General features: G+C 37.0%; 1 protein-coding gene across 1 annotated transcript in view; it reads right to left on the minus strand.

Moving 5' to 3' along the window:
- Nucleotides 1–7,961, minus strand: part of LOC110798114 (kinesin-like protein KIN-UB) — a 14,960-nt gene extending 6,999 nt beyond the window's left edge. Inside the window, exons 1-6 of the mRNA XM_022003257.2 lie at nt 7,251–7,961; nt 5,580–5,680; nt 5,301–5,423; nt 4,141–4,326; nt 3,777–3,998; nt 1,189–1,342 (exon numbers count right to left, since the gene is read on the minus strand). Coding sequence (XP_021858949.2) covers nt 1,189–1,342; nt 3,777–3,998; nt 4,141–4,326; nt 5,301–5,423; nt 5,580–5,680; nt 7,251–7,383 — 919 coding nt within the window. The 5' untranslated portion in view covers nt 7,384–7,961. The remainder of the gene's footprint in view (nt 1–1,188; nt 1,343–3,776; nt 3,999–4,140; nt 4,327–5,300; nt 5,424–5,579; nt 5,681–7,250) is intronic.
- Nucleotides 7,962–11,639: the final 3,678 nt, after the last annotated feature.

An 11,639-nucleotide genomic window follows, 5' to 3' on the forward strand; every position in this document is an offset into this window, starting at 1 on the left:
CCCCTTCCAAAACACTCACACGCAAATAGAGTTACAATGTTTATACATGCTCGTTGAATGAACATTAGAATGTCTATTCATGCTCGTTGAATGAACATAGTTAGAATGTCTATACATGCTCATTGTATAAATGCAGAGTTCGAATTGTTTGTATATGCTCAATGCCAATGCATCTGCACCTGTGGATTGAAGACAGGCCAGAGAACATATCAAGTGTCCAACTGCATCAAGCCATCAAAATCAAGATCTGTGTGGTCAGGCAATGTCCAAGTCTCCAAGAGCTACACCTACAACTAATCCCGTTCCAGCTGTCAAGGACTCAAGGTGCCCCTGTCCAACATACCCATAAAGAGGCTTACCTGTCTGATTTTTATATGCCCAAGTCAAAACGAAAACCGATCAACCAAAGCTAACAGCTCCTAAGGAATTCCTTGACCTGTGCACCTTCATAAACTAACCAACGATAAGGAGCAGACATTGACGTCGCCAAAACGATCAACCTGATTTTTCTTCTTTTTTTCTCTATTCGTAAAGAAATGACATGAAAAAATATCAAGGGCGTGCCACCCCTTTACGAAAGACGGGCTAAAGACAAAAAGCTCATGCTGTCAAACTAACATGTCATGGTATTCTATAAACTCAAACAAAGTCATTTGCCTCTAAACTTTTAATGCACCTCTACAACAGCCTCAGGAGAAAAAAAACTTAAAACTCTAGAATGAGCAAGCACTACCCTCAAAAAAGAGATCTTGGTGTTATATTGCTCCATTCACACACAAGGGCCTCGGCACACCGTGGGTCAACATCGTTAGGGACATGAAGCACACCTTAACGGTGCTCCTAGAAGACACCTCATGGCATGTCAGGGGCTTAAGATCAAATTTCTGTAACTATAAAAATTTAGGGGCTTATACAAAAATTTGGAATGATGTGATCAACCTAAATTATTGTTGTTCTCTGAGAAAGCTTTTATCTTGAAGCTTGGGCCGAAACAAAAGGCAAAAGTGCATGACAAGAATTGTTTTTTTTAAGGGGGGAGGAGGTGTGCACTAGCTATTTTTCAGATATACATGTTCTTTGTTTGACATCATGCTCGTCAACATCATTATCATCAAAGATAACTAAAATGCAATTAATACAACAATAGAACATCAAAAATATTACAAAAATAGACTATCGTTTATGCACCTGACTTGTGAACACGTTCAGAACCAGCAAGATCTACCACAACCAACTTGCCTTTCCGTATAACTGGTAGATTACAGTTTTTTACTGATTGAGAGTGGTTTTCATCATCACTAGAAGAAGGCTCTCCTCCTCTAATGGACCTCTTAATTTGTACCTGGATATGGCCATTAACATCAAACACGTTTCAGCTCATTTACTGATTTACATATCATGCAATTAGAAGTTAATTCTACTCATGGTAATTTTTCTTTATTCCAGACAGAAATAAGGAGCTTCAAGAAAGAGCAATTCAAATGAACTCGAAAGGTACAATAACTAATAACAGATTAAATTCCCAGACAAGCTGGGACACTATTTCTTTTGAATGGAAAAACACATTCAAATATTCAACCCACTTCCTGAAAAGAGAAATCTTCCACAGAAACAACTAACAGGCTAAAAAAAGGTACTCCCAACGCTCTTGCTGCTTTTGGATGAGAAAAATGTGTTCTATGGTTCCACCCATAGAAACAAACCGCGGATGCGATCGCGGTGACGGTCGCGGAAACCGCTTGTAACGGATAAATAGAACGGATTGCGGCTAACGCGGTGTGAATTTTGGATAAAAATTCACATTAACATGTTTAAGCCTGTTTTTTAAGTTTAAAAAATATTATTCAACACAATATATCCAAACCTCTCATAATATGAGTGCTTTAACATATTTTGAAAAATAATCACTCGAAATATCATGTTCCATAAACACACAGTAATTACTAAATATTTTCGGCCAATTTGTACAAAAGAACGGTGTAACGGGAAAAAAACGTTCTAACGCGGCGAGTTACCGTTACGTAGCGGACGACGCAGGGAGAAAGGTGTGATTTTTGTCACACCGTTATGTAACGGGGCTTCTTGGAACGGAAAATCCAGAACCCATTACAGAACGACCATTAGGCCGAGTTTTAATACCATGGTTCCACACTCTTCATTGGCCAAATTCTCACAACTTAAATTTCTCTTTAAACTTCTTTCAGATGAAATAGTAATCCTTTCTTCATCCTTCTGTAGTCAATCTTCTCAACATCACACAATCTAGTATATGTATTCAGTCAATATTCTGCAGGTGTATTTGCTTCAAACCAGGATGAAAATAATTTTCTGTTAGACTGAGAGGCATTTCCCTCTGATTGTGCAGTTTCCAAGATTAAATTTTAATTGATCAACAACTTTTCGAGTTATTTTTGAATGCCGCAACGATTGTATGCGTACTAAACTACTAATCACCACCGAAGCAACTAGCCCTTGTTATGCTACATATAAGCACTACATTGAGGCATTTAAATTGTTAATACATAATTACCCATTATGTAACTTGGTATACAAAATCGCACTACAACCTGTGTTACAGGCCTTAACATATACCCCATTAGCTCTCACAATCTCACCAAAAGCATAACAATTGCAGCCAATGTTGCATCCAACAGATAGGAAATCTTCTACATACTGTACAATTGACAAATGTTTACAGATTCCCAATTGTTCACAAAGTAGTGGGGAAAAGCCGAAAAGGCAGGATGTATTTTTCAGCCTTAAGTATGCAATGAACTGGGAATTTGATGGCAAAACTGAAGGGAAGAAGAAGATGATTTTGATTGATGATATGAGAATAATAATACAGAAAATTAACTGTATTTATCAAGTATTCAAGTGATTGATACACTCCAATACTAACACACTAATGCCATTAAACCCTTACCTATTTTCTCCATAATCACCCTTCATCCAAGCCCCTCTATTAGACTCGCATTCCCTTCTTCTTGCTCAAGCTTCCTCCAATTGAATTACAATGATATTTCCCACAATACCCCTCCCTTATACCCAATCCATAACAAAGTATGACTCACTAAACCTCTTCAGAATCACGTGATAGTAATATTGAAGCAGAAGTTCTTAAATTTGACAGTTCAAGCTGCTACCTATGATCAAGTGGCAGATGGGACTCTGATTCTCACTGTCACGAGATATTCCTTTCGAGACTTGGCAACCCTAATCACAATCAAATATTCCCTTGCAACTCTGTTCTATGTTCTGCCCTTATCATGTCTATAAAACCACCAAAAAGTTTGTGGGCTGATTTCCACTAGTCCGTTGTTTAAATTGTATGTGTTATTACTTACATATTACCTGCATTAGTTTCTGTACAAAATCACCAGGTTCTTCCTCCTCTTTCACAAGATAATAGTACCATGTCTTAATTACTCCGCCATAGATGTAGGTTTACATTGCAGTTAACCCATTCACATTTTCCTAAATTTTTTACTTCCTGGTGTAGTATAGTTAGTTAGTTGGTCTTGAATGGTGCTTTTTCTTTTCTTTTTTTCCCCTCTCCAGGATGTTCCATTGATATTTGTCTGTAATCATCATCCTCATTGTCATCAAAAGCAGCAGCATTATTCAAAATTTTATACCAGGTGTCATATTCAAAGAGTTAAATTTCCAGACATAAATAGGGATATGGGGCATCAGAGCATGCAAAGATACTAAGGAAATACAGAGTAAGAAGCAATGTATGATGAAACAGGTGAATGAAATAAAAAATTATTCACCATAAGGATGGCATGGCTCCTAGAAGATTCTGTATTCAACTTCGTATTAGCAGCAAAACGATGAGCTTCCCCTAACCGCAGGAGATCAAGAAAGCTGTTTTGGTCTCTTATCTCTACAACAGTTGCACCAGGCAAAGATACTTCTCCCGTCCTGGGATCCTCCGTAATAGGAATATTGTCATTTGCAGGATTAAGTAGATCTTGAATAGTCTCCATATACAGCTACACAAAATCTAAATGTTATTAAAAAAGAAAACAGACAAAACAAGGAAATTATAACAAGGAGAACTTGGAAAGCTCGGATATGTACATCAGCATGTTGCTTTTTACGGAGTAAGTAATAGTCTAATAGAATTCTACCAACCTGTATGTATGATACAGAGACTGAATCAGTCTCTAAACAGATGTCAGCAAGGATGCCCTCCATGGAACGGACCATGATTCCTCGATCAGAAACATCTTCTTCTCCCAACTCTCCAAGAGTGAAAGTTTTACCCGTGCCCGTTTGCCCATAAGCCAGCACTGTTCCATTGTAACCATCAAGCACACTCTAGGAAACCAGAAAAGCATTAGTCATTCATGCCACAACTGAAGAACCAAAACTGTATTAAGGAGAACAGACTATAATTAATGAATAAGAAATGAAATTGGTAAGTTATTGGCCTACATCCACAGCAAATAAAAGAACACAAATGTTGACAGTAATCAATTGGAGTTCAAGAATGGGGGCATCCCCGATAAGAGTCCAGTACCCCTGTTGGCCCTTCATTGGAGGAACGAAAAGGAAAGGCCTATGTCACATAACATACATACGGTCCAGGTGTACAGCAAGTCAGCAACGATTGAGTCAGCTCTTTAAATCAAACCCCATCCCAGGAAAATGGATAGATAACAAAATGAAAATGAGATATGCTGTGCCTCTCGGGTCACAAGAAGCAGCCTAAGTAAGTAACACCTTGAAATAGACGAGGACAGGAGAATAAGCAGCTTAATCAGCCCAGAAACAACGAAATTGGCAAGAGGCGATAATGCTTCTTTAAGGAATCAGAAATGAGAAGCTCCCAGCGCGGTGAAAGCAACTTGTTGGTCACAAGCTTACAATAGAAGACGGCAATTTCGGGGTAGAAGGAAGATTCTAATCAGCTTCAGAACTATAATAAAAAGAAAAGACATAGCCAACAACCACTACAACTCATAATTCAGTAAGGCCTTCGGCCTTCCCAACCATTTATCGTGCAAAGGCTATCTAAACATAGCTCTTGTCATGCAAATATGCGACACTCTTTCCATCACTTTCAATAAACAGTGAGGCCCTTTGTTGACCGTAGATCAGACTAAGAATGCTCAAAAGTAGCAACAAAAGAAGGGAAATTGCATACGAAGCTACTAGATATCAAATATCCACATTCAGCAAACCACTTCACCATAGTCTTTCTTGTCAATTGTGATATATATGCATCACACTAACATGACTTCCAAATGAAGCTAAAAATTGCAGATAGATTGATATGAAAGGGAACACACCTCAACCACAGGCTTAGCAACAACTTCATAAACACGCTTCTGAGATGCAATCTCGGTGAGCAATTCATCAAATTCATAAGTGTCTGAGTCCCAATTGTTTTTACGAAGCTTCAACCTCTTAAGCTGCAGTAGAATGACCAATGATTAACAGTAATACTAATAGCTCATATGCATTTTATGCCAAGAAAAAAGAGGTGTTGTGTAATGTGAAATACAGACTTCCTACGCAAGAGAAATGGAAGGGGGAGGGGGGAGGGGGGAGGGGGTGGAGAAAAGTACCTCAGGTTGCAACTCCACACAGTCAGCATAATCTGCATCTGCAACTGATTCCTCTGCATTTTTAGGCCTCAATCTTACAGCTACTCGAACTCTTCCGGGAACTGATGTCAGAATGTAAATTATTAAATTAGTAGAAGAGGCATAAGAAGCATATTTAGTGGCAATTAAGTAGCCCTGGAACCATACGAGAGAGTAGAGACTAGAGAGCCAGATGGTAAACATTTAAACAAGACTTGTCTTATGGAATTGGCCCTACCAGAGATCCAACGGATCGTATGATTTGGAAGGAACAGATCAATAAAGATTGAGAGCATAAAAATTTAGCCATTCTACTCAGCAGACACGGTAACATCTTAGCTTCTAACATAGTCTCATAAGCAAGAATGTTACGCATCAGGCTATAGTAGAAGGGGCACAACGACACAAGAACTACAGCAGAATACATCCTCAAAACCCTCATTATCGACTGCATCAGGCCATAGCACTGCATATGTGAGATACTTGCTGCAAAAGTAATAATCAATTACAACAAAATAATGCTCTTAATAAGAACTTATTCTCTGAGATTCTAACATTCTCTCTAACTGTCTGATGACTTTCTTACACACGTATGGAGACACACACTGAAGTGTAGAAGTACGTTCTCTCAGCTCAAAATTTAGCACCCTCTATTTAACCTTCAAAAACTTGTTGGATGCCCATCTCCATTACTATGGATCCAATCGAGCATATATGTAAATATTTGCGGACTTAAAAATGTAAAATGCTAATCACCAATCACATCAATAAACTCCTGAATACACCATGAGCTGCTACAGTTATACAAATATACAATATCCTATCTCCAAGATATTGCTAACCAACCAAGAGTGGACTATTCTAGTACAGTAGTACGCACAAACAAACATGGTAAACCAAGAAGCTGGGACAAAAGAAAGTCACTAAATCAACTAAGTCTGTGATCATGGCCATCATCCGAAACTTACATCAGAATATCTGTCTTCCTATTGTGATTAGGATTCTAATGAAAAATCTTACAATTCTGCTTCTGGCCAATCCTTTTCACAAATCCGTAGTAGTAGTCTAGTAGATACTGGAATCCCTTCAGTATTTACTTCAAACAGTTGCAGCCAACCATTGCCATTTTTCAGAAAGTAATTTCACATTTCTCACCGTCAACCAACTCACAGCATCATAGCTAGCACCTCCTTCTTCCCATTCTCATGACTTACATTCACAAAGAAAGCATAGGTAAGCCATCAAAAAGAAGGCAACCTCCATTTCGCATTCTCGATAACACAACAGTATCCCTAGCTACACTGTGCAATTAGCTCTACTGACTACCACCTCATACAACGCCATTAAACGCAACATTTATCATTCCTGTGAGGCTTTGATTACACATTGTACAAAATTGTGCTGGCAACACAAAATCACAAACATCGCCCTAGCTTCATTCTCTAATTTCATCCTCAATAAAAAAAAAATGTTCAATTTCTGTACAGCATCACTCAAGCAAACACATAATTTTCTCATCATAATAAAATACTCAACTTAAGCAACATTAATACTGAGAAAAGACAGATCGAGGCATAAAAATTACAAATGCGCAAAATGCGAGAAATGCGAGAAACAACAACAACAACAACAACAAAGAAGTAAAACCCTAACCGTCGGAAACACCCTTAGTATTTGCGGCGCCACCGCCGCCAAGAGAAGCGGCGCGACGGACAGGAGGCTTTGATTTGAAGGAAGAAGACTTGTAATTAGTAGCTCCTCGAAAAGCGCCATTTCTAGAAGCCATTGGAAGTTTGAAACTCAGCTTCAATATAGTTACAGTTGAGAGTTGAGAGACCTTCTTCCTCTTCAACAACTAATCCAGCAAGCTTGAATAATCCAGAAATAATATCCCAAGATCACCACCTATTTATTTATCTATATTATTTATTTATAAATAAGAAGTATAATTAAGAAATTAGGGTAAAATGGAAGGTAATTAGAAGAAAGTGATGAAGTTAACAAAAATGGAGTTAAAATTAATTTGAAGTTTTGAATGAAAAAGGGAGAAGTTGAGGAGACAGAATGGTGGGTGGGGCCGGTCGGGGGAGGTTCAAGCTCATCAGAGAGGACGGGGAAAGGTGGGGTCACCTTCAAATGCGGGGACAAGGGGAGTGTGAGTGACTGAAATGCGGTGGGGGTTGAAACATACAATGACGATTTTACCCTTATGAATTAAGTACGGTTTGATAGAACTATGATTAGTGTTAATTACTTACTTTTCGGCTTTTATCATCTTTTGTCTCTTTATCTTTTTCACTCCTTTTTCCATGTGAAATGATGGATTGCTTTGTATTTGACTAAACCAACTTTTTAAACAACAAGAAGGGAGATTGCCCCAAAGAAAATAAAGGAGGATGGATCTTATTCGTGTTGAATTTGTTAACTAGATTAGATTGGATTGGATTATAATTTTATATAATAAGATAATCAAATCAGAATTTATTGGTGTGCTTTAACTAAGCAATAGTTTGACTCTAATAAGTAAGCAAGTAAACTCCCTTACGAATGCACCCAACGAGAAAGAGGGGTTAGCAGCTTGACAGCATGAACCAGGTTTTGCATTTGGTATTACTTGAGCTTGTCACCATCTCCATTCCTGGCGCCATTCACTCAGGTCAGAAAAAGTTTCTCGATGTCAGATTAGGTTGAGAGTTATCGAGTTACTATATATAGTGGTCTTGTTATCAACGGTTATTCACTCTAATCAAATTAATGGGTGAAAAACAATCTCTCCCACACATTGTCTCCTCTTAAAGCAGTGCACTCACCACACATCTCGTCCCCTTCTCTACTTCCACCATATTCACCTCCTTAACCGCCACAGCACCATCGCATTACCCCCTTCCTTTCCCCTCCTTGGTCTTCATTATCCTCTCAAACAACACTTGAGTTACTACACCTCTTATATGACATTATGACCACACAAAATCATAAAACTATCTTCTCCCTTCTCCTCCATGTTCCAATCATGGCTATGACCTTTAGAAAATGTGAGTGGTAAATAGGAATAATAGGGAGGATTTTGGATTAATTTTTATATATATCTTGTAGTACCCCGTATTTTTAAGTAATTATAAATATATTTAATTATATTTATAAAACATTTTTTTAGAATTTATAAATTAAAGTTGCATTTAATATTTATTTAAATGTATTTTTATTAATTAAAATTATTAATTATTTTTTATTTTAAGTTGGGAAATTTTAATTGGGTTTAGAAAAGAAAACGAATTTTAAAACATTATATCCCGGTTCAATTCCAAGTTAGAGTCCAAATGAATTATTCAAGCCCAATTTGTATTTAATGAAATCCCGAAAATTCCAAACCCTAGCCCACTAAGTGTTATAAAATCTATAAATGCCCCTTGCTTTCCACACAAATCGCCACAAAATTCCTAAGCCCTAAATTCTCTATTTTCTCTCTCCTCCCTCACTGACACACTCCTCTCTCTTTCCTTCGGTCGCCCACACAAGAGCAGGTAGTAGCTCCCACTCCGGCGTGCATGGGCCTCCGATCTCCCAGCCCCGGTGCGCGCCCCTGCTCGCCCCAGCGGTGCACCGCGCACGATGCGTCCCGCAAAGCAGAAGCCACAACAGCGACAACATCAGGCGTCGCGCAACTGCTACGCTGATCTCCCTCTTCCTCGGCCTATCGTGCACCACCGCACCTGCGACGCTTCTTCCCATCTTCCTTGCCGCGCCCCCGAACCACCATGGTCGGTTGGTTTGTGTTCCTCTTTTCCCTAATCTCTCCTCTATTTAAATTATCGTTTTAAATTATGATGATTATTTTGATAATTGATTTTGGGATTGAGATTATGGATGGTTAAGTTATAGATTTTGATGATTGGATATTGGATGTTAGAAGTATTTAAAGGAGCCGTAATTTTTAGATTAGTCTAATTAACGAAGGATGGATTTTTAGGTGTCTTAAAGGGTTTTAATCATGATTTTTTTATTAGGGGTTTTAATTAATTATTATGATTGATTGATTAGCATAATTAGATGTTGATTTTAATTATGATAATCAATTATAATTTTCAGAATATTTATGAACGTAAAATTATTGATTTTTAATGGTTTTATGCATGAAATTAATTATTTTTAATGCTAGGATTTTAAGTAAATTAGAATTATTATTTACGTTAAACATGATTAATCTATACTATATATTAAAAGATATTTCTACAAACGTCTACATGCCACGTGGTGCTCTCCCTCGATCCATAAGTCCATGCTATTAGTCCATTTTCATTTGAAAAATGAGAAACATGGTTTGCATAAGATTCGAACCTGCAACCTTCAGTTTTAACACTAGAGCATTAACCAATTAAGCTATAACACTTTGCATGTTATCTTTGAAAAATTAATATTGATATAATATAGAATAATTATCTTGTGGAAAAAATTCAAACATAATTTCATTAAAGAATTATAATAATTAATTGTTATTCACATAATAACCTGGGGCATCGCCCGCGCCAAAATACCAGTTTCTAATTAATTAAAGCGATTTCAAATCTAAATATGCTGCTAGAAATTTAATGAACATGATACTCCCTCCATATTTATTTAAGAGATACACTTGGCCAGACACGGGTATTAAGAAGGATAATTGAATGAAATAAAATAATAAAGCAAGTGGGGTTGGGTAGATATTTTAATAAGTAAACAAGTGGGGACCATGTCATTTTGGGGGGAGTGGGAGGTGGGGTGGATTTCTGAAATTATTTGTTTAATATGATGGTGGGTCATATGGTAATTAGATGTATTATTTAATTAGATTGTAGGGTTGATAAGTTACTAAAAATGGCAAGTATATATTTCTTAAATAAATACGGCCGGAAAAGGCAAGTTTATCCCTTAAATAAATACAGAGGGAGTAATTAATTAAGGATTATTATCTTATGATAGGAGGAGGTTTCTAATTGAATTGAATTGAATCACAAAGTGGCTCCACTACTTAGGTACTCAAGGTACGTACAAGTCTAGGGCAACCCAAATTATTCATGTGAATACATGGTATGTTTATGATGTTGTGATTCATATTACTTGGATTATCGATTCATGTTTGATTATGTAAGCAATCATGTTAGCATGATTAATGTTTGTTGAATTTAAATAGCAAGCATGTTGTCCAAGTATGATTTATGCATGTAAAGTTTATATGTATGCAAGGAGGTTTATTTATGTTCTGTACGCAAGGTCGAGCATGTTATGAGAATTTTATTTATGCTAAGTACGTTATGTCTAGCATTCAAGGAGCCTGAGTTTATGCTAAGTACGTTATGTAGAATCATGTTGAGAAGGAACAACGTAGTAATTAACTGAGAGTCATGTTTTGATCACAAGATTCTAAAGGATTTTAAAGGAATTGAAGCTTTGTTTGATTATTTAATTGATGTTTTACTTGATTGTGTCTTGAGTCGGCATTTGAATAAAAGATTAATAAACGTAAAGTAAAATCGAATAAACTTCAAAACTTTTGGAACGTATGCACTGCACCGTGAGTATAAACAATGGAGGGAATACTAGGCCGGAGGGTCGTTGCTTTTAACGCTGATAAAAGACGTTGTTTTACTATTTTATGTGCAGGGAATTCCGTCACAGAGGTGACATAGGTTATTATTAATATATTTTTAGTGTTTGGAAGGCTCAAAACACTGGTCCAGTTGGATCTAAGAAGAAGAAAACTCATCCGATGGTTATCCTAATTAAATTATAAAGTTAGGAGTCGTGTCAATAGTTGAGTTTCGCCTTTATGATTGATTGTTTATAAGGTGGTTTTTGCATGTGAATTCATTATTGTATTTTGGAGTGAATGATGTTAGTTATATATAGGATTTTTTTTATCTTGTAGTGATCAAGGTAGAAACTAGGTCGTTTACTAGTCTCTCCTAATCAAACAAATTACCTAAACTAACCACTAAACACAAGTAAAGCGGTAAGCAAGGGTCGGAATCCACAAGGACTAAGGTGCGCTAATTTATGCTAATCGAA

The sequence above is a fragment of the Spinacia oleracea genome, chromosome 2 (genome assembly GCF_020520425.1).
Source record: "Spinacia oleracea cultivar Varoflay chromosome 2, BTI_SOV_V1, whole genome shotgun sequence".
NCBI lineage: Eukaryota > Viridiplantae > Streptophyta > Magnoliopsida > Caryophyllales > Amaranthaceae > Spinacia > Spinacia oleracea.